Raw genomic sequence first — 24633 nt, forward strand, 5'->3', positions numbered from 1 at the left:
GAGTGCCTCTGAATTATTTGTTATATACATACTTTCCATGTCATAAGCTCCTGTTACATTTTTTTCTTGTCCTCAGGCAAGTTGTAAATAAAATTGAACAAGTAATTGATTTGATTCAGTACAATGAATGATTAAATTTTTAAATAGTATATATGTGTGTGTGCATGTGCGTACTTTTTAGTATGTGTTTTTAGTATTTATGTTGTTGAACTTTTTAGCCAAATGCAAAAAATGGCTTGCATATTATGTGAATGTAATTATATCATAATAATAACGAGGATGATCGTGAAAAGATTGAACTAAGATATTAAGGAAGAAAATATTCCTTTTTATGTCCAGAGGGAAAGAATTTTTAGCCAGGAAGTTTTTGCTGCTGTTTTGAGTGAAGCCCACAGGTAGAATCATAAGATTATCTTTACATTCTTGGAAGGTTGAGATTTTGTTGACAAAGTAGTATTGAAATTTAAAAAATAACATCTCAACTAATGCCTTATTATCCTGCCATTGGGCTAGAATTATGATAATGGAACTATTTTGAAAATATGTAGTAAATTCTTGGAACATAGTTATAATATTTTAAGGATTGGAAGTGGTATTATTGTATTACTTATTAATATGCAAACATAGGTGTGTCAGTAATCAGTATAGTTAATTTGAACACTGAAGACCTAAGGTCTACTTTGGGAGGAAGAAATAGTAGAAAGCACAGTGTCCTTTGGACTGTATTCAGACGATCCTGTTGGCAGGCTCTAACTCTAAAATGAACCGAGTTATCAGCTGTAGTGTTTCATGAGTCCAGAACTAGAAACAGCAGTATTTTGTTCTCAGTGGTCAGTTGATCATTGTGTGGCAATGATGCTAGTGGGTTTGGTTCTGTTCCAACTGAAGTATGAGATACCAGGGTGATAATGATTTCCCATATATTGAACATACAGGGATTGACAGCATGTGATATTTTTAGAACCCAATTTCAAAAGTGGTGCAGACTATCAGAAATGCCCATGGGAATGCCTGCAATTGCAGCCACATCATAGGAGGGAAGAGAGATATCCTACGGAGTTTGTTGCTTGCTGCTGGTAGGATGCAACTGTCCAGGTTCCTGAAGGTTTGCTTTATGTAACTGAAGTTCCCTGTGGTTTGCATGCCTGTTAGAAAGAGTTTCAGATTGATGCTTGTTAAAAAGAAGCACTCTTTCAAATTTGGGTCATTAAACAAAGGAATTCACTGCATTTTGAGAGAATGAACTTGACATTACCTGAAATATTCTGAACATGGACCAGAGAGTCTGTTCAGCAGTTCCCACCTTTAAACTCGAATTGTCTGCATGGCCATGTTTCTCAAGAGAATCTTGATACTGTGTTCTTGGCCATCAACAACAACATACATATTTACAATCTTATTAAGTGATCCATGATCCAGGACATGCAAGGCCAATTAAAGTCCCTGCCACACAAACATGAAAGACTGTCCATATCCCCAGAATACAATAATAGTCAAGTGTGGTGACAAAGGCTGTGGGTTGACTGCAGGTGGAGCTCATTAGCTAGCTGGGCTAGCCAGTTGAAGACCATCAGGTTCAATGATACCCTTTGTCAGAAAACTAGGCAGAAAGCTACCATGAAAGACACTTGGAATTGATTTACCGGCCTCTGCATGCGCGCACATGCTTGTATACAGAATATTTATACATGAATGTATTTATACAATTCTATAGATACACATATGCTCATACACGCACAGATAGCTTTCTGAAATATTTCATCACCTGTCTGTTTTGTACTAAGACATATAGTATTATGTATTAAGCTATCAGAAGGCACTAGTAATGATAGAAAGAAATGCAATAATTGCACAAACCATGACTTAGTATAGTGCTTATTAATTCTATATTATATAAAGGCCTGTGTTCATTGTGTTGTTATGGAAATACAGTCATTGATTTATTAAGAGGAAGGTGGAGAGCTATTTTTAGACAAATTATACTCATTTCTGTTAGTTGAAGTATATTCAATTAAATACCCATTACCAGGATAAAATTTATGGCACTCTGCTAATATCTTATTTTTCTCTCCATTAAAAATATTATATTATTTAAAATATTTAAAATAGTATACTGAAATTAAGACTCAGCTTATTGAACTTAAAGTAACTACAAGTAAACTGTACTTGAAGGATCTTTGAATGTGCTTATTTTTTCCTAGGATGTATGCAGTTTGTTGCTCTTTGGTGTGTACATTGTTATGTGTGTGATGTGCGACTGTGGGTGGCTATGTATGCTAAGAGGTATGTGTGGAAGCCTGAGGACAACTTTCAGGTGACAGCCCTCACCTTCTCACCTTGTTTGGAGACTAGGACTTTTTGTCATCACCTCAGCCAGGTTGTCTGCCTTCAAAGCTCTGGAGACTCTCCTGTCTCTGCTTTGCATTTCTCTTAAGAGCTCCAGGGTGCTGTCTCCTGCTTTTCTGTGGGCTCCAGGCAATCCAAACTCCTGTCATAAGGCAAGTCCTGTACCCAGCAGGCTGTCTCCCTACCCAGAGCTTACTGCTTCGTCCCTCCTCATTGCCTATCCTACTGAATTGGTACAGGCATATCTACATCAAAACTAGTGGATCATTTGTCCATGGTGGGGTGGAGCGGTAGAATTTATGAACAAAGAAGCAGACCCAGAAGTCTGGTAGTCAGCATTTTCTAAAGGCCTCAAATCCTGATACAGCAGGCACCCAAGCATGGTCGCAAGAGGGAATTTAGTGAACGTCCAGTAACACCCTTTTTCTAGAATCTGTAATTGTAGACGTGAGATCAGTGGTTTTATCCAGAGGGGAGCATAGAAACCACTGGGTTTCTTTTCTCCCAGGCAACACTCAATGTTAGTCCTGCCACAGCCTCCCAAGTGCTGATATTGCAGACAGGAGACTCCACACCCGGCCATTGGAGCTGACTTTTGAAAGCGAAGCTTTAGCTGATTGGGAAGAATCACACACTTCTGAGGTTCTAAGGCACAGTATGTGGGATGAGAAAGTACCTTTACTACAGCCTCAGAGCAGCTCAAATATCCTGTTACTGGGAAGATGGCTGGTCAGCTTGGCTCAGCTCTCTAGGCCTTTCTAGCCTTTCTACTCTTCCCAAATTTCCTGGAAGTATATACCTGACTTCAAGCTCTGAGAGATGGCTGAGGCTAGGCTACTTGAGTCTAGCCTCCCTGCCAGCATTGTTACTTCTCCAGTCCTCAGAAGGAAAGCCATGCTGTGGAAGCATGGCCTGACTATAGAAACTCTCCACAGAGATGGGGATTATATACAACTCATCGCCTCTAGGCCATTATTACCAAGTCATGGCCACTGGGCAGCTCAGAGAAGTTTTGTTAGTAAGTGGAACATCATTGTAAAACGTAAGTTCACTTTAGAAAATCACAGGGCCTTGAAGGACACCTTCCACTAGTGATAATGGGTGCTTGCATGCAGGCAAGGCCTTCTCAACAGGAGAGGGAGGATACAACGTGATTCTGTTTTATGGAACATTTGATTTCTCATCTTTACTCCAGCCCTTTCCATAACAACCCTGGATTTTTATTTTTTATTTATTTATTTTTTCATTCTTTAGTAGTTCTAGTCTATAGATCATGGGCCTGTCTACCTTTGAATTTGAACTAAGCTAGTAAACTGTAGGATGTTATCAATACAATATCTTTAGGATGTTGTCAGAGCACTCGATTGGTACAAGTTTAAGTATAAAGGTGACTGCAGACATAACCTTGGGAGCAGTTATAGGGGAACCTGCCTCTGTGGTTTGCTTCATAACCTCATGAGAGTAGCGTTGCCAGGGAACACTATCTTGGTAAAGCTATGTGTTATAATAATTTGCTTTCAGCTTTCTGATGGCTTTAGAGTTATTTGATTTGTCACAGATGTATAATGTGAAACAGCTCACGAGGAATGCAATACTGTGTTCCTATCTGATTAATCATTTCAGTGCTGTTTTCAAACTCGACAACTAGATCATGGCCACGGACAAAATAGCACAATTGACACACACCCTTAAGGCTTCTGAGAGTCCCAGCTCTGCCTCACGTCTCTGCTCATCTGGGGAAGAAGAGGGGTTTGTGAGGAATCACGTGGGATGGGCCCAGGTGTCTGGCAAGGAAGAACAGACATGGTTTTATGATTGTATCCATCCTTTATCCGTTATCCTCCTCTTTTCCTTCCTTGCCCCCTCCCTAGTCTCCTCTCCTTTCCTCTCTTCTTCTTCCCTCTCTCTTTTGATACACGGTTTCATATAAATTTACTGGCCTGGGACTTACTATGTAGTCAAGGATAATCTTGAATTCCTAAGCTTCTTGTCTACCTCGAGTTCTGAATTTAAAGGCATGGCTACCATGCCTTGCTTATGCGGTACTAGGGTAAACATGGCTGTTTGCATGCTAGGCAAGCAGGCCACAAGCCCCTGAGAGTGGACAAGGCTGCTGAGAGTAAATGGCTTGAAAAGCCCCAAACACCCAGGGCCATGGTGACCTCTGCTGTCAGGATGGTTTATCATAGCTCTCCTGAGTTGCCCTACAATGAACAATCTGTCGTTTTGATCCTTTGCTACACATATTATAAATCTGAATAGTATTCTTTAACAATATTACTTGCATTTCATCTCAAGATGTGAATCAGATGTAATTGAAGTACCTTTATTCAGTAAGGGCAATGTTGGGAAGTTTTTACAGTGTATAAAAATCACTTAAGGTTTCACTAGGAATTCTGGGCACCAGTTTCTTCCCACCTTTCCCAGAAACCTCCCTTGCTACTGACTGAACAGTGAATGGTCCTCTACATTGCATGAAGGATTGGGAGTATTGATCTACCTGATAGCCCAGTAGGTAGTAGACAAAACACCTTGGGAAGGGCTGGCTTTAAAAATGGGGTTTGGGAGATAGCCACCATGGTGACCAGATCTCTAGAACTCAAACAAGATGAAGCACGGGCATGGCAACCCACTGGTGATTCTAGCATTTGGACAGTGGAGCTAGAGAATTCCCCTGGCAAGGCAGACTAGCTGAATCAGCCACCAAGTGAGAGACCATAGTCAGTATGTAAGATGGAAAATGGTTAGCGAGTACAACTAATGACGGGCTCTGGCCTCATGTGCATGTGCCCACATAGCCATATGCATCGCATGCACGCGTCCCCCTTGTAAAGCAGACGGACAGACGGACACTCCATGCCCTTTCGATGCTTTTTTCTCGGGTATGGTTATCACTCACAGGGGATTGTAGATGGAAAGGATCCATCAGGACCCATTTCTCAGTAGTACTGAGTTGCCTTTGTGTCATTCTTTAGAGGGTTGAAGCTTACAGGGTCCTGGCTCATGTGTACACCCATGGACATAGGCCATCCCCAGTCTAATGAGGAAGCCCAACCCAAGAAGTTCAAATTGAGTAATTGTTGACAACCACAACTGACAGGGTGGTACCAGATGTTTTTATGTCATGCACGTAAATCTTGTTCCTAACTTGGATTCAGACAGCATGAAGGGCAGAGCACCAAGAGCTTGGAAACCAACTTGAGCTTCAGGTTGGAAGTGAGAATGAACTCGGTGTCTCTCATGATTCCGCACCTTTTTACGTGGGTCTCCTGCCTCACTCTTTAGTCATTTCTATGGCCTAGACACACCAAGAGCCTGTGCTGCTTGTGGCATCCAGACTGTAAGCCTGAGTGCGTGCTAAGACACTGTCACAAACTTCAAGGCAAAAGCAGGGTCCCAGCCTGACCGCTTGCACAGCCCCTTACACCCCTGCTCATTTGTAATCCCCCTCTCTCCATACTTAGGAACAGAAGCGCTCCTTCTCTGTAATGTCGCTGGACCCTTACCTTCCAGCACAGTCTGACTGTGTGTAACAAGGAAGTGTTGAGTTCAACAAAGCAGCAAGAAGAGTTGTAAAACTAGAGTTTAAGATTCAATTACTGGCCCCTGCCTGGGGCCTGCTCTCTTTGATGGTCATAAAGCTTTGTATCCATAGTTCTGAATTTAAATCCAGTTTTTTCAAACTGGTGTTAGCACAGTGTACATGCAGTAAATGGCTCACCAATCCCTTTACTGTTCACTGCCAGTGTGAAGGTTTAAAATTTCCTCAAGTATCATAAGAGTAATTGCTACATATAGCCGCAAAGCCACTTGCCTCTAAAAAGAAAACTGCTGAGTCCTACGTGGTAGTTGGTTGTCTTTATGGATCAGTTGTGAAACCCTGGTGCCTTTTTATTTCTTTCCACATCTTGCATAATGAATGTTTATTGAATTGAAATCAATAAAATATTAACCAACATATTATAGCACTATGTACTCACAAAGTAACTGCGTAGGTTGTTCTGAAACACTGAAGTCTAAGGCCACTTGATAATAGGATAATTTAGGTAGCTGTCTTAAGTTTATTTAAACTAAAAGAAGTTGAAATTTCAGCTTTAATCCCTGGTCTTTTGTTGCCTTTCTACTTGTTTTGCAAACTCAGTTCTTCGAGGAGTGCTTTGAAAGAAGACTTAGATTTTAAGCTGACAGGGCAGACAGATCCCCAGCCTTGTCTTTGACATGAGAAGATGGCCGTGGCCTGGTCTTGATGCCCTGGGTATCAGTGCAGCAGTGTCCATCTGCCCAGCCCAGCTTTGGTTCTTGGCAGCAGTTTGCTTCAGGGGTGCGCCTCCTCTGCTATTATGGTCATTTGCTTTTAAGGGCAATTTTTGGGCCAACTAGAAATTCTGGTACTAAAGCCAGTGTCTAGTACAGAAGACCTGCTTCCAGAAAGTGAGGACTGGTCCTTTGACATCCATCTGCCCCAGCCCACTGAGAAAGTGAGGTATACGCAACTACTGGGTAGAAACTAGAGAAAGAAAACAGAAATTGTGTGTGTGTGTGTGTGTGTGTGTGTGTAGAGAGAGAGGGGGGGGAGGAGGATTAGGGATATGGGGGTAGATAGTAAATAGAAGGAAAACATCTTCTGCTTCCTTTTCCATTTCTTATTGCCTAAATTGTTATTTATATATTTGTCATTAAAAATAGGCTATAATTTTGCAGTGAAATGATAGAACTTTTCGGAGAAAAACCTGTGAAGGGCAAAACAAGCTCCCTGCTCTCTTGGCCTCTCTCCCAGTGATTCTGCAGGAATCTGGCTGTGCAATTCTCCTACCTCTTCAGTGCAGTGTTAAAGTTGCTGAGTTGCCAGTTTCTGGTGGCGCTGTTGAAGATGCTGGATCTGTGCCCCACCGTCCCTTCCTTAGAGCAACCCTTGAAATTAGCAGGTGCTCCTCTCTTCAGGTAACTGTAGTAGCCTAGGCCAGATCTGAACCCAGGCTTCTGTAAGGATAGGACTGTATTCTTCAAGTCAACTTTGAATCTTGGAAAGAAATGACAGATTGGAGAAAGCGGTTTGCCTTCCTCATTTTGCTGGGACCCAAGGGATATGTTGAGTGCCTAGCATCTGACGTGACTCTGTAAAAGTTCTGTCTCCTTCTTTCTCCCATCCTCATGCTCCCAGAATAACACTCCGACCCCAAATACCTTTACAAATACCTAGGCCGGATAGCTGCTGGGCCACACTCCACTATGGTTTGATTAGGATCCCCTCCTGACTGTTTTCAGGGCTGCTCATAACTCTCTTGATCTTCTAAGAAATGTCCATTCAATTTGGTTGGTATTCTCTCTGGACTCTACCCCCACAGATATCTGGCAAAGGCCAGGTAGGCCTGGCACTATAAAAGTGGCTGCTTGCCCCCTCCCCTCTCTCTTACTCCTGCTTCTCTCCCTTGCCTCTTGCCCCCTTGTTCCCCCTCTCTCCCTGTTCCCTTCCCCCTCTCTCCACATGGTCATGGCCAGCCTCTATTTCTCTGCTCTCTCCTTCTCTCTGCCTTTCTCTGCCTCTGCTACCCTCTTAACTCCCCTCCCAATGTCCTAAATAAGCTCTATTCTATACTATACTGGTGTGTGTCTGGTCCCTCAGTGGGAAGGGATGCCTTGGCATGATCCCGCTGAGGCACCCCCTTCCCCTACACCCTGCCAGAACATATTCTTATAGCTCTTTCTCTTTTTATGATCACAACAGATTACCTATCTTTAAATTAGGTGGTTTATTTCTTTTTGTTGAAGTATAAGCATTTTTCGTTTCTAGATAGAAGTCTCTTATCAGATGGGATCTGCACATTGTTCATCCTGTAGTTTTATTTTCTTAGTAATGCCTTTAATGCACAAAGGTTTTAATGTTGACAGAGTGCAGGTTTTCTTCTATTCTTTGTACTTGTGGTATCATGTCTGACTCTTAACGAATGAGAGTGTCACAAAGGCGAAGTCTACTTTCTTCCATGAATGTTGGTAGTCTAATATTCAATGAATATATTTAGGTCCATGCCTAGTTTTGAGTTAATGATTATATATGATCTCACATAGAAGATGAAGTTTATTCTTTTTGCCTCATTGGCATCCTTAGATTGTTTTCTTTTGAGACAGTCCATCATTGAAGGGAGCCAGGACAGGAACTCAAGCAGGACAGAAACCTAGAGGCAGGAGGTGATGCAGAGGCCATGGAGGGCTGCTGCTTACTGGTGTACTCAACTTAAAATGGCCAAATCTTATACAATACAAGTAATTTATTTCTAATTGTTTTTACACGAGGCCAATTTGAACGGCCTACCATTCATTCACTTTCAGGCTTCTTGGTGTCAGTAGGACACTGCCCTCCAGTCAGCGAAGCTGTGTTTACTCCATTAGAGCTGAGGCTTCCGAACAGTGTCCAGCAGCAGCAGCTAGTCTCCTGTGAGCTGGATGCCTAGTCATAAGAAAGAAGCAGTGGGTAAGGCAGACTGTGTTGTAGGACATTCACCTGGGAAGACTGAACAGACCTGGGTTTAAGCCAAAAGAAAGTCTTTATTAGCTGGCTGGCCCATACTAGGTCTTTGAGCCATTCTCACGGTGAGCTTTTAAAGCACAAAAATTCACGTCTTGGGTTGACATTCTTCAGTTAACAAGAACAGCTAGTCAGAAGCAGAACTACAGAAGCCAAAAAGGTTAGAGACTTTCCCAGAACTGTGGACTTTGGTGGACTAGGACCTTATTTTTGGCTTAGCAGGTGGTGCTGTCTACATGCTGAGTTTTACAGCCCGAATGCTACTTCCATCACTTGTTCTAAGTCAGTTGTTCTAAGGATTGGGGGCCTGTTCCAGACTGGCCTTCAGCCTTGGAGGGGAGCTCTTGAGCTCTCTGTGATAGTCTGGCTCCTAAAGGAATAGTGGAGATGGGGTCTTCCTCAGCCTTTGATACCATTGGATAGTTAAGCCATTCTCTACTTTTCTGGATCAAGGTTTGCTACCAGTAAATGCAAATTGATTAGTAAACGATAGTTGACATTGGCACTCCCAGATAATGTAGCCTTTGGTGCAGTTAGATGCTATAGTGGTTAGAAACCAATTTGATATTCAGTGAGAACACGGAGTTCTTGATATTGAAGTCACAGCCTAACCCTGAAATCTTTCGGATTCCCCAAAGGTTTTGTTTTTAATGTAGCGACTTGACTCAATAAACATCCTCGTTCTCGTTCTACAAGCTGTACATGTGGCAGCTTTCATCTGACTGCATAAGTAGTTCTCTCTCTAGCCAGACATAGTAGTTCTTACAAATAGACAAAAGCCTCACTGTCTCATGTAAGCTTCTCTCTTAATTTATGTGTATGCCTCTACATGTCTGCATAGACGCACCCGTGTATAACCAGTGTATTTAAGCAAGACTTTGGAAAGTTTACAATATTGTTTCAAAATGTTTGAGAGGTCTCGTAGGTTAATGATTTCCCAGTGTAGGCAAGGAACAAATCTATTTGTTTGAGAGACATTTCTCCCCTCTGAATTTTGGCAATATTGGTGGATTGAGCAGCTCCCCCCCCCCCAGTATCATTTTGTTTTTAACTCAATGTTTTGGCTCAATAAACATTATGGTTCCAGTTCTACAAGCTGTAAGGCCTTTGGAGAGAATGTATTAGAATAGTAGAGACAGCTGCATCTTTAGCTGCTTAGGGAAGGATGAGGGCAAGAAGAGCATTCTCAATCACAGGTCAGGCAGAGATGGCAAAGCCATTCACTGTGAGACTTGCTGAGGAAGGAAGGCTGTGGCTTGCTCACACAGCCACTGGCTCTGGGGCAACCTTGAGGTTCCACAGCACAGTTGACTTTCAGAAGCCTTTAGAGTGTATCTGAAATGGCTTTGATTATGGCACTAGGAGGAAGAAACCAAGCATGTGCGAGTCATTTAGCAAGTCCTGAAATCAAGGCCAGGAAGAAAACGTTTCTAGCTGTAAATCACTTGCTTGCCCTACACTCCCTAAAACATTTTACACAAATGGCTTTAACAGTTTTTAGGACCATACTTGGGATTAAGAGACTATTTGCTAGATATACACTTTGGTAATTAAAAAGCCAAATTTCATTGACTCCCTGTACTATGAAATACTTGATATTTTGTGTGTTAAGGAAAAATTGCCCAGTAAGTAAATAGTATATGGTATACACTAGTTGGCCTTATACATTATAAGAGCACATGGTATTTTAAAAACTTATCCCATATAGTGTAATTATAACAAAAGAGAATGCAACAAATAGCAGTCAAGGAGAGTACTGGGGCTGGAGAGGTGGCTCAGTAGTTAAGAGCACTGGCTGTTCTTCCAGAGGACCTGGGTTCAAGTCTGATTATCTTCATGGTAGCTAACAACCACCTGTAATAGATCAGTCATAGATTGGATTCTCTTCTGCCCTCCTTGGGTACACATAATACACAGACCTAATAATAATTCTGAGGCAAAACATCTATACACATAAAATAAAAATGAAGGTATTAAATTATCAAGAGCATTTGTAAATAGTGACGAGATGTGTGCTCATTAGGCACATGCTACTCTTTTTTTTTTTCACATGCTACTCTTGCAGGTGTTCGTGAACTCAATGTTTACGGTAGGTATTTTTATTTCCACTTACAACTGTTGAGAAGTGAGGCTCAGAGAGGCTAAATGAGTTCGTTATTCAAGGGCACACTGATGTTCGAGACCAGGGGGAGAACATGCTCCCAGCTCCTGTTCTGTTAAGCCAAGTGCATTGATTTTTGGATTTCAAAGCAAGTACAATTCTTCTTACGTGAATCAATTCAAATAAAGATATAAAGGAAATGCCTGTATGTTTTGGTGGCTGTACTAAAGATGCTGAAGGTGATGTGGAACATGAACTTGGAAACCAACACTTTATTGGTTGACATATAGTTTCAATTCTACTTAAAAATAAATTGGCGTCATGGAACCATCCATTGCTTTGGTAAGAGGAACACGGTAAAAATCAAACTCAGGATCTTGAAAATGCAAAGCCCTGTTGTGCTCCACCACTGAGCGGTGATGCATGTCACACTCTGTTTGCTTTTGCTTACAGGCACATGAGACCCCTAGGTTTGTGTAGTGCTCAAAGAGTTCCATGACGAGATGTGTTATCCTTGAACTTGCAGTGAGCTCTCATCTGGAACCTTCCTTTATGTACCGCACCCTTCCTGCCCTCTGCTCTTTCCCTAGTAACTTAGAAACCTGCTCATGTCAGTCCTTTCCACCCTACTGTGTCCTCTCCTGTCATGGTCACAACACCTTGGTGTGAAAGCTGCATTGTGCTTACCTGTAAATGCAGTGACTTAGGAGACAGAATCTGGGTTTTGTTCCTGCAGAGCAGTGTTCACTGCTGGCAGCACAATTCCCAACAGGAGAAAGCAAACAAACCACACAGTGTTTGGGGCCTGGAAGCTGACCTCAGTGAAAGCCATCCCTTTGGGTTGACATTTGGGGGTGGGTTGCTAGCTCCACATGAGAGCTAGCCAGGGAAAGTAAGTTCTTACTTCACTTGTAGGGAAATTGGTGGACTGTAGGATCCTCGGAAGAATGTCAACCTCTTTTTGGTGTATGACAATTAGTTTGTGATGAAATATTAACCCAAACTACATCTTAGGTAACTGTTAACCTTGCCACTCATTAACTTGCCTTAATCATATGGTTAGCATTCATTGATAGAATGCTTAAATAGCATGCACAGCACCCTTGTAGGATCCCCATTATTACATAAAACTGGCCATGGTGGGAGTTCTAGACTAGCCTGGGCTACACAAGACCTTGTCTCCAAAAGGGATGGGAGCAGACAGCTACAACAAGGAACCATTCATTGAATTAACTCCTGTTAGTGTAATGTTTTCTTTGAAAAGTAGAAATCAACTTAGCATGAATACTCATAATGATGCTTGATTTTAGAAGCTGATCTGTCTTTCTCTCTGCTTAATGAGAGACAAACCAAGCAGCTGGTGGACTTTGTTATTGTTTATTTCTGATACTGGGGATTAAATCTAGGATCTTCTATGTATTAAACAAGTATTTCACCACTGAGCTATACTCAAGAATTTTAAAAGCACCCCAACTTTTCATTTTGAAGTAGGGTTTTGTAAAGATGCCCCAGCAGGCTTGAACTTGTGACTTTCCAGTCTTTGCTGCTCAGCTAACTGGGATTACAGGACTGCATAACTGAGTCCAGCTATTTTGGGGCATTTAAAAGGTTTTGTACCTTTCACATTAATGGTAGTTTATAATGAGTTATTGAAAATAAAAATCACATAAACCCTAAGTCCAAAGCCTCTGAAGACTTTTTGAACCTGAAGAATGTTTACTTCAAACTTTGTTTATGTATATTAATTATAATACATTTTTAAAATAAAAAGTAGAATTGGTATTTGTTAGGAAGAGATCTGAGCTTTTCTAACACATGTTTTACGGTCAGGAAGGGGGGAAAAAGCTTTTGTTCCATTCTATCAGGTTGGCTTTAGAAGAATAGTTTGGTGCATGGAATTTGTGGCCTTAGGGAGTTGTTAAGTATTAATAGAGATGGTTATAGCCTTGTTGTTGCTGCTTTTGTGTATGTTTTGTTTGTTTCCTTGCGTTGCATGGCCAGGAAATTACGCCAGCCATGGTTTCAGGCTGTCGTGGCAATTATTGAAGAGAAACTAGGCATAGTTAAAACTAGTAAGAACATTGAATAATATGTGTGTGTGTCCTATCTATTGATATTTTGCTCTTATATCTTTCAGGACCTGCTGAAGTTCCCATGATGTCACCCAATGGGTCCATCCCTCCTATCCATGTGCCTCCAGGTTATATCTCACAGGTATGACATTTGACTGGCATCTCCACTCACTAGTACACTGTTATTGTTTGAGCAAAATATATGTCAAGGCTTAACAAACATCCTTTATGAGTTAATTTAGTTATACTAACGCTAGAATTGTATCCTTGTTTGCTTTCTGTTGGCTTGATTAAAAACACCAAGCAAAACATCTTTGGGAGCCTAAAAGCTGTAGACCATCATGGATTGAAGCCATAGCAGGAACTCGAGGAAGGGACTGGAGCAGAACCAGGAAAGCCTGCTAGTTACTGGCTTGCTCTCCTCTTACAGAGCAGCTACCCTTCTTATTTATCCCAGGCCTGCCTGCATAGGGCATGGTACCTCCCACCCTGAGCTGGGCCTCCTCCATCAGTCAGGAATTGGAACTTGACCCTCCATATGCTGTAGGCCATGTGATGGAGACATTTTGTTAACTGAAATTCCTTTTTATGGTACTGCTTGGCACTTGCCAGTCCTTACAACCTGAAGTGCCAGAGTTAGAGAGAGGAAGACAGAAGGGCCGGTAGGCTGCCTCCCTATTGTCTGTGTGAAATTCCTTCATGGAACCATCTGCTTCAGAATTCTCCTCCCACCTGTCCTATATCCCACGTATCTCAGGTTGGCACTGAACATACCCTGTAGCCAAGGTTGAATTTGTACTCACTTTTTAACCAGGATGGTCTTGAATGCCCCTTCTTGCCTCCATCTCTTGAATGCTGGGTTATACTCATCCATTTCCATACCTAGCTCAAGGAAAAGGTTTTAAAGGAGAAAATGTTAGGAGTAGACTTTCCTGAGATCTAGTGGATGGGATCCTTTGAGCCCAGGGCTCAGCCGGTCCTACTAACCCAGGGATTCTTACTAGTTAAACAGCTTTCTTCTTCCCTCATTTGCTGGGTGTCCTCCAACTGTAAGAACATCATATATACACTGGGAAAATAGGGAGAAAACTTCAGAAAGGAAAATAGCCACAACTTAGAGATGAGAATCACTGTTACTAATTTTTGGGTCCTACTGAGGTACAGTCCTACATTACCCCCCTCATTTAAATTTTTTTCTTGGCACCTCTACGTATACATTAAAAATACTTAAAAATCAGTAATTTTCCATTATTAATATTTGGGGGGGAGTTGGTGTGGGCTGTTTGGTTTTGTTTGTTTGTTTGTTTGTTTTTAGAAAAAAAATGACACCTACTTAGGAAAATAGTTGAAGCTCAGGCAAGAACCAACTAAGATTTATCTTCCTTTGATGTGAAAAACAGAGCTATTTCTTCACCATGCAAAGCATACCACAAACACTATAATTTCATCTTTTTTCCACTCTTATTTTCATGGGAGCCAACTTAATGTTTTTTGAGTTGCCAGATTTTTGGCCAGTTTTCCAGCTGTTGTAAATAAGTGACTTGTTTTACACAAGTCTTTGTACAACAATCACTAGAGGCCAAAACAGGTGTGGGGAGGGGGATGGGAGGTGGGGTCCTGGATGGCACTCATGTCATTAGTCAGTTAATAGAGAGGAACAAGGAATGTCAGGTTTCTATTCGGCCCCCACTCATCTAGTGTGAGAAAGTGTTTCGTTCCATTGAACACAGTAAGGTTCTCACCATTATGATGGCAAAAATAACACTGGGCTTTATGCTAAAGGCCATTATGGAATAGTAGTTAAAGTTGGACACTCTAATGGGAGAGAAGCTGTGCTTAAATGTGTACCTTTTCTTGCTGGTGGGTTCCCTGTTGTTACAGTAAATGCAGAGCATTTATTGTGAATCCTGGGACGGAAGAAAAAAAAGGAGTTTTCTCCCTTACAATATTTCTGGTTCTGAAAAACTTTCATTAAAATTAAAATGGAGATGGTAAGGGGGACTGTAAACTCTCGACTGAAGGAAGCACTGTCAGTCCTTCCCAGTTGACAGTCCTGCTAGAAAGTGCTAGAAGATCTGGAGGCACACAGTACAAATGAAGACGTGATTGGGCTGTAGCATGGAAAAGGAAGAGGAGCAAGCAGCCTGGGGGCTTGTGACTACCCGTGTTTGATAGACAACTGGAGGGCTGAGAGGTTAAACCAGCAAGGGCAGGACCTTTGACACTGAGCATTTCCTCAGCTTGAAGCTCTGTTCCAGGTGGCTTTAGGGCACAGGCAGCCTGAGCATTTATTAACCTTCAGCAATAGGTTGTATCATTAACAAAATATCACGGTGAAGTGTCTGAGAAAAACAAGTTGTTAATATAAAAAACATTGAACTTAGGCAGTAGAATGCATGTGTGTTTTCTTGGGCTGGGTAAAGTCCACACTTCAAGGGAACAAGGGTGGAGCCCAGTGAAAAAACATCTGGGGAAACTTGTCATAACCAAGAGATCTAAGGAGCAACAAGTGTAGTTGTCATAAAGTTGTGGGAAGAAAGTGCCTAGTTAGGGTTCGATTGCTGTAGTAAAACACCATGACCCGAAACAAGCTGGGGAGGAAAGGGTTCAGCTGAGTTCTACTTCCAGGTCAGTGTTGATCACTGAAAGAAGTCAGGACAGGAACTCAAACTGAGCTGGATCCCAGAGGCAGGAGCTGATGCAGAGGCCATGGAGGGGTGCTGCTTACTGGCTTGCTCCTCATGGTTTGCTCAGCCTCTTTTATAGAACCCAGGACCACCAGCCCAAGGATAACACCACCATGGGTCGGGCCCTCACCCATGATCACTAATTAAGAAAATGCCCTACAGCTAGATCTTATGGAGGCAGCATTTCCTTAACTGAGGTTTCCTCCTTGCAGATAACTCTAGTTCATGTGTCAAGGTGGCATAACACTAGCCAGCACCAAAAGAAACATAACATTTAAAACCAAGAGAAATCCCACTTCGGCAGGATTGGTTTTGTCAGGAATGCTTGTAACTGGTCGGTTCTGTTTTCATGTCCAGTGCTGAAGCACACGTGGGCAGGTCTCGAGGCCACTGTCCCTCAGTCTTGCTCACCTTCGAGTGGTGCTCTGTCAACCACATTTCAGCATGGTAAACATTTGCTTCTAGATAATAACTTTTCTTAATGGTGTGTATTTGTGCTCATTGTTTTGCGGACTGAAATGCTCAGAGCTATTATTTGTCCAGCAGTTCAGCCACTCTTTCTGGCCCAGTGGCCCTCCTGGTGGAGGTAATCCTTTAAGAACTGCTAACCAGAATAGCCATTCTGTTCTTTCAATACAAAAGAGACCTTTATCCTGTCTCTGTCATAGAATGTAATACATTTCATATATCCCCAAGAGCTATCATTACTTCATGTGTTTTTATATATATATATATATATATATTAACACATGGGATATTGGCTGGCATAGAAGAGGATTTTTAATGATGTATAAACAGAATTTGGGACAGGGGGAGGAAGCTTAGTAAGATGCACATCACATAATGTTTTAGTTGGTGACAGACTTCATGTATGATGATAATCCCATAGAGTGGATACAACAGTGGTTTTGTAGTTGTCTCAGTCTTTGTAAGTACCTTCAGTGGTGTGCATATGGTGGGCTTACCTAACGATGCATTTCTCAGAACACATCTCATCTGTTATGTGATATATAATGACATGAGAGAGGTTCAGGTAGAGGAATAGAATATATGATACTTGGAAAACAGCAAAATCAGAGTGGTCTATATTTGCAAGGATTGAAACAGTATAAGTATATATATGTATGTATATGTGTGTGTGTGTGTGTGTGTGTAAGAAAGAAGGGAACCCTAAGATAATCCAGCCAAGGCAAAAAGTCATGCTGCCATTGGAGCTGGGATAACTAGATCTTCACACCTTTAAAATTAATGACATTGAACCTTCACCTCACATCCTACACAAACATATACTTAGAATGGATTGGGAGCAGAAGTGAAAACTAAAATTGTAAGATTTTGGAAGTAGACTTTCCTGAACTTACTGTGTAAGACGGATTCTTAGCTACAACAGCCTGAACAGCGAAATGAGCAAAGACAATTCTATCTGTTCACAAATGGAACTTGTATGTGTTCCAGTATTTGCTGTACACAGCTAAGGCCCTCAATTCCTATCCAGCACTGCAAAACAACCAATGAATGAAACCAAACAAAAAGACTAAGGGATTAGACATTCTCCATTGTGGAGGTACACATAGCCAGCAAAGACTAGAAAAGGTATTCGGCATGTATTGCACACTCTGAGATGGCTACACCTCAGGAAAAAAAGAGATAACGTAAGAATTACTAAGGATGATGAAACATGTGTGTGTGTGGGGGGGTCATATACTGTATAAGGTAGTGTCAGAGAAGTCGCCCACTCTGGACAGCGGTCTCAAATGGTCAAACAGGGGTACCTCCCATATGACCCAGCAGCAGCAGCATCCTTAGATGTGTAGGCAGAAAGAGACTATACAAACACATGCACACAAGTGTCCATAACAACCAATCACAATGACTTCAAGGTGGGAACAACCCACATGTCTGATGGCTTGTGAATGGATAGGTGACCATAATATGATAGATCCACTCAGCCATGATAATGAACCGGTATTCTATTAAAACACCCAGCTAAATATTGAAAACCGTGTCCTCATTGGAAATAAGCTCGGCACAAGAGCTGCATAGTGTGTCATCTTGTTTATGTGAAACATCTATAGTTAGCAAACCCACAGACACCTAGTGATTGCCAGGGGCTGGGGGTGGAGTCATGAGGAGTGACTAACTGCTTGCCTCATGGGTGGTGGCAGTGTGTGTTTGGATAATCAGAAAGTACATAGTGGTGATGGCAGTCAAGCCTATGACTGTGGCAAAATCCTACTGTCAGACATTTTCAAAGGATGGACTTTCTGCTGTGTAAATCATATTGAACAAAGCTGTTACAGGAGAGAAGGGAGGTGGGATAAATTGACTGCAGCTAAGAAAAAGGCAAATCATAACTGTAGCTGGGGAAATGCTTCACCTCTTGGTGCTTTTGGTGGGAGTTTCTGGGACAACGCACCCGTTTGTATAGTTATGGCTGTACTTTTCTCCATTCTGACATACCAGATTCTTTTCCTTTGCCCATAGTCTGGAAGTCAGTGACAGAGCCTGTCTTGCTGGAGACCCGCCTGCACTGCCAAGCAAGTGTTGGTGTACAGTGTGCCTGATACTTGTGTGTGAATGGTGGTCTGTGGATGACCTGTTGGTATAAGAAACATAAAGAACAAGGCAAAGTAGATGATTAAAGATGTGTTGCACATTTTTTTAAAGATTAATTTATTATTATATCCAAGTACCCTAGCTGTCTTCAAACAAACCAGAAGAGGGCAACAGATCTCATTGCGCATCGTTGTGAGCCACCATGTGGTTGCTGGGATTTGAACTCTGGACCTTTGGAAGAGCAGTCAATGCTCTTAACTGCTGAGCCATCTCTGCAGCCCGTGTCACACGTCTTGAACTATAGCAGTAAAGAGTGTTGATATTGAGAAGCAAAAGCCTTCAAAAGACAAACTGATACATTCAGGAAGTACTTGCATAAGATGCTTGTGCCAGTCATGTGAAGATTGCCTTAGAGAAGGATAGACCTATGGGCAGCGAGAGGCAGCGGTCGGAGGGCTGTCCTTAGGTGAGAAAGTCTGCCCCAGGGACACAAGTACTTGGACTGAGCAGCTGGGATCTGGTCATTGCACTTGATAAAGCAGGACTTCACACAATTGTGTGTGTGTGTGTGTGTGTGTGTTGCTTTAAGTTTGGTTGACTATGGGTTGAGAAAGATTTGAGAAAAAAATTTACCTGACATTCTCAACTTGAGAAAAAGCACTCAACTTTTAGAAAACAAATGTGTTCATTATTTTCCTTTTTGTTCTGACAAAGTATTCGACAAAAGCAAGAGTCTTCCATAGCAGGGGAGGCAAGAAGGCAGGAAAGTGGAGTCGCTGTCACATTGCAACCACAGTCAGAAAGGAGGAAGAGGTTGATGCTGCTATCAGCTCTCCTGTACAGCCTGGGAGTCCAGCCACACTGAGGGTGGGTCTTCCTACCTGAGGTAATGGGATATAGAAAGTGCCCCACAGACTTGCCAGCGCCTTGTTTCCATGGCGGCTCTTCCAAGCTGGTAATCAGGAGAGGGCATTACAGAGGGAACTCACTCCGTTTGCAGTCACAGCTTCCACCTCTATAACCTAAAACATCCAGGGCAGTGGGTCTCAACCCATCGGTTGCACCCCCCTTTTTGTGGGGTGTATTGAATGATCCTTTCTCAGGGGTCTCCTGAGATCATTGGAAAACACAGATATTTACATTATGATTCACAACACTATCAAAATTATGCAATGAGAATAACTTTATGGTTGGGAGTCACCATGCGTCACTGTATTAGAAAGCTTGAGAGCCGTTGATGGAGAGGGTAGAAATTGTGTTAGGCAGGATCTTGTGGTACACTTAGAAATAATGGGGCTTCAGTGGAGGCCTCCATCAGATTTGTGATCACTTCTCATGTAACTTGTCCACTTTCTTTGCTGAGTACGTAAATGCCTACTTGATGTGGTAGAAATTGTGGCATTTAGTATAGGCATCAGGATGAAAAAGACTGCTCTGGTAAATCCGGAGTGTCTGGCAGGAATCACCTGGCTCAGTGTTATTTTCATTGTATGTTGGCTGTGGTTCGTGGTTCCTTCCCCTCCATCGTTAGCTTTCCAGATAATTTATGAGTAAAGATGTCTTAAGCAGATGCCCTGAGCCTTAGTTTCCACATTTCAAACTAACTTATAATGGCTTGTTCAAGTGTTGTAGGAATACTTCATATTGACCCAAAGATCTGAAAAGCATATGGAGAGAGTTGACAGTCCAAGTAGGTGTTTGCCATTTGGGAAACCAGTCTTCTTTCTCCAAGTTGACTGCTGTAATAAAGAAATTGGTCAAGAAGAATAGCTGCTTATTTCATACCTCTAGCCATCCTTTGACGGCATTAGCCACTAAATCAGTACTCATTGAAATTATATACCCCTTGGCATGGAGAAAGAGAAAAAATAGATTGATAAGTGCATTTAAATTTGATTTGTGATCCAGCAAAGGTGGCTGGTGGGTAACATGTTTTCCATCAAGCCTGACAGCCTTGGCTGATGGAAGGAGACTGTAAAGTCTGCTAAGTTATCCTCTAGTATCTACATATACACTGTGGTACATGGGCTCACATGCATGCATGCATGCATGCACACAAATACACACAAATAAGGAAATGTAATACACTTCGTTAGAACATGATTTGATTATTCTCCGCAGTTGCCCAGCAATCAGGAGGAGCCCCTCTGGAGAAGCCATGGGCTGATTAGGTAAAGTCACAGACTAATGAGCTTATATCTGAGCATCAGCACTGGCTGCCTCCCTTTTTATAACTGAAGTCTAGATGGAGGAAATGCTGCTTTTTCCACCTTTAGCATTGTGAAAGCCATGAGCAGAAGGGAGTGTAGGCTTGCCCTCTACCCAGACCAGTTGAGAGTTGGGCCTACTTGGCTGCTACTCATAAGAAAATTGGGCTCTTTAAGCCTTGGGTTCTTTAAGTCTGCTGAAGAAACTTCCGTAGTAAATATTCTGAGTGCCTGGAAGAGGGAAGAACCTGTGGGTATATTCATTCTCTATTACTAGTGTATTTGTGACTATTTCACTTTTCTTTGTATGAGGAACAATGACAGAACTGAAGGAGTGTGCCCCAAATGGCTCCTTGTGCAGTTTTCTTCTGTCTGTGCCTTCCCGCCATCTGCCTGCCCAGCATTTCTCTCTCTAATTTTTTTTCTTTTCTGCGACCTTGGCATCAAGGATCAGCAGGAGAACACAGACCCAGGTAGAGCCCTGTGCCAGCCAATTATTTATTTGGATGTGTCTCTTGTTTGAACTTGTCATCACTGTATAACACTGAAGCTCCAGAGAGATGGGGCACCTCTGCTACTGTTATCTGTGAGGTGGTACCTAGTTCTCTGAAAGGTGCCTGTCATGTCACAGGCGTGTATGAACATTGGACTGTGGTCATGTGATTATTAGTGTGAGTTGGGTTCTATTCCGAGCACTCTATAAATTATAAATTGATACACACATTGTAGAAGACATTGCCATTATCTTTGTCCCAGGTATCTGTGTCTACTTCTCAGTGTTCCTTGCTTACCTCAGTCTGGCTGTGGGTAGGCCATGCTGTATCGATATTTGTGCTGTGCCCACTTCCTGGATCATGCCTTACCATGTAGCAGGCTTTGGGTTTTTTTGTTTTTTTCTGCCTCGTGCCCTTCAAGCTGCTCCTTATTCTCGTACCTTTGCAGGTTGGTGGGAGTAGAAGGAAAGTATTTGGGAACAAAGGAGTTTATTCACATTTCCACCGAGCATTCCAGCTAAGCATTCTCCTTTAAGACAAAAGACACTTAAAGTATGCGTGTATACCCATTCTAACTCTCAGATCAAATTGTTATTGCTGAAAGTTCTGGGTTTGGGTGAGCTCTCTTGGATTCCGTCAACACTCTCTTCTTTGTACAGTGGGCTTGCTGTCACTGTATGCCTCAGGATTGTTGGCTTAGTGAAATCATGGACATGGGTAAAGGTGGTTGGTGACAAGGTTTTCCTAATGGGATATGTCATGCTATGTTACGGGGACTAAAGGTGTCCTGGTTCCTTTTAGGTTGAGGATACTAAAGCACAGCAAATGCAGGTCATCAATAAATATTAGCCATATCCTGATGCCTTTAATGTCTCTTCATAGCATGTGTGTCCTAACCTTCAGTGGTTGTCTGTTTCATATTGACGTCTCAGCCTACATGATTTCTGTGTAACCATTCATGACGCAGTGATGTACTGACCGTCGTGAAAATCCCAGCTTGGTAACCTCATGAGCCACAGTGAACCACACTCTGTGTTCAGTCTCCCTTTGTCTAACTCGGCTCAAGTCCAGTTCTCTGGTGGACAGGGAATTGAAAAGTGACAGCCAGGTTGAGTTGGGAATTGATTTTAACCCTTCACTATTGTCTTTGGGCTATCCTGGATGATGATGATGATGATGGTGGTGGTGTTTTTACCTTTTTCATGGTTCGTTTTGGTCATATGCATTCAAGCACCCGTATAACTAGGACCCAGGCTCTCCTAGTTAACGTACTGCACCCACACTGGTAACTTGGCCTTTGTGGCATAGAATAGCAAGCAAGCACACACTGCACCTAGAAGGTGATGCACTTGCCTGGCTCTCTAGTTCTTCCCTAGCTCCTTCTCTGAAGGCAGGGAATGGGGCACTAACAGCTAGTCAGCATGGGGAAGAGCTGAGGCCCGACTGGTAAGGAGCGCACAGTTCCTCACCAGTCAGGTATGTCAAGGCGTTGAGGGAAACCAAGAGAGCTCACCCACACACAGAACATTCAGGATAAAAATCAGATCGGTCCCCAGAGTTAGAATGAGTCTCAGAAAACACGCACATAGTTTAAGTGTCCTTTCTCTTGAAAGAGAATGCTTATCTGGAGTGCTTCATGGAAATGTAAGTAAACCATGATGGTCAGATCTGGATGGTGTTGCCCATCAAGCTAGCCTTCTTCTGTGGCCTGAGGAAAAGGGCGGCTGCTTTTAAGGATGAATGAATTTGCTTTCCTTCATTCTGTTTTTCACAGCAGGGAAGCCTTATAGACTTGAGGTAACTTGAATTTAATCCTCCTGCTGCAGGACCCCTCTAGATGCCGTGTTAGCTTACTAAAAGGCTGCCCTACCCCAAAATACCATAATTATATGGCTTGTGTAACATAATGTACAGTTCTGGAGGCTAAAGTCCAAGGGCCAAGATGGCAGGATGTCTTCCAAGGCTTCTGCTTTTGCCCTCTGAATGAGTGCATTCCCTAGGTCATGTCACAAGGTCTGCCTCTTGACTTGTCACTGTGTCACAGCCTACCTGCACATATATTTTGAAGCCTTGGACTTTAGCACTTCAGCATAGAAACTTGAGATGGGCTTTGGTTAGGTGCATAATGCAGCTCACAGTAGGTGACCATCTGGGAGCATAACCCCCTTTCCCAGAGTTCCTTGCTTCTCTGGATACATGTGAATGGCACTGCTGTTGAGCCCAGAGTCAAGGATAAATTTGGACTTAGCATTCTTTGTTCCAACTTGTGAAGTCTTCCTATGTGGAGTTTTGTAACAGCACTTACTAGCACCCAGGCTGGTTTCCCCCTCGCCTTTGCATATTCAGTGCTGTGTCAGGAAGTCACTGTTGAGTTGAATATGTGATTTGTCTGCCTCCGGACATTGCCATAATTCTATTTACCCCAAAAGGAAATGAATTTGATTTTTTTCCAGTAGTTATCTATGGAGATTGAAGGCATATTTTCTTGCCTTGGGAATTTTGTCCTGAATTCTCTCAGATGTTTGATTTCTTCTAATATATATAGAAGAAATATAGATATATATATGAATTACTTTTATTAAAGAATATTATTACCACCATTTCTGAAGTTGTATTCTTACTAAGTTTCTCAACCTTCTTCAGGCAAATCTGAGAATTGTTTCCTTAGGTAGAGTTCATAATTGATTTGATAAGTAAAATATTCTATAATTTATGTTATTAAGTAGTCAAATTATCATGTGTTTTTGGTTTTTTTTATACTTACTTTAGCATTAATACTTCATTTTGGGAGGATGAAAGACAGGTTTGGTTTGCATAAAGTATCTTATAATGTATGTGCATGTAAATATCTTTCACAACTACCAGAGAATAATTCAGGATAATTAGAACAGGGCTTTAGGCAGTTTTAATATGTGCATCAGTTTGTGACTATATAACGCTACTTACTTTTTTTTTTTCCTAGAACCTGATATGTGTATATAAAGGTAATTTATTCTTTAGAGTAAATTTATTTTGTTAATTTTTTAGGAACAACTATTTAAGGACAGCTGTTCTCATAATAGTAGTAAGAAGACAGCTTTTCAGTTCTGTGTATCTGTTATTTTCTCCCAGTGGAATTTTCTGTGTTAGAGGTTTTTGATGAAGTTTGGTTTTTTTTTTTTTTTAAGATTTATTTTATTTATATGAGTACACTGTAGCTGTTTCTAGATACACCAGAGGAGGGCATCAGATCCCATTACAGATGGTTGTGAGCCACCATGTGGTTGCTGGAAATTGAACTTAGGACCTTTGGAAGAGCAGACAGTGCTCTTAACCACTGAGCAATCTCTCCAGCCCCGAAGTTTTTTGGTTTTTGTTTTTTAAATAATAATAATAACATGCCTCATAGCAAGCCAGAAATAAGATCATGAGAATAAATTATTTTTGTTACAGCCTTCACTATAGAGAGCTCCATTCAGGTCCACATAGCTACACCTGGAGGAAAAGTAGAGCTTCCAGGAAACTCTTTGCTTTTTGAACCTTGAAGACTGAATGAATGTCTTAGGAAAACGGAGCACGTGGAGGATAGCGAGGGGAAGAGAACGCTGGTAGCTGGCGTTTGCTCATGTGGAGGATAGCGAGGGGAAGAGAACACGGGTAGCCGGCGT

General features: G+C 42.0%; 1 protein-coding gene across 7 annotated transcripts in view; it reads left to right on the top strand.

Annotated features, from left to right (window-relative positions):
• The window catches only part of Fndc3b (fibronectin type III domain containing 3B), a 293906-nt gene that overhangs the window by 141525 nt on the left and 127748 nt on the right, over positions 1-24633 (top strand). For all 7 annotated transcript variants that reach the window (XM_029475079.2, XM_029475085.2, XM_021157455.3 and 4 more), the window contains exon 4: positions 13108-13184. In XM_029475079.2, the coding sequence (XP_029330939.1) occupies positions 13108-13184 (77 nt within the window). The remainder of the gene's footprint in view (positions 1-13107; positions 13185-24633) is intronic.

The sequence above is a fragment of the Mus caroli genome, unplaced genomic scaffold, assembly GCF_978045245.1.
Source record: "Mus caroli unplaced genomic scaffold, Mus_caroli_1 scaffold_3, whole genome shotgun sequence".
Lineage (NCBI taxonomy): Eukaryota > Metazoa > Chordata > Mammalia > Rodentia > Muridae > Mus > Mus caroli.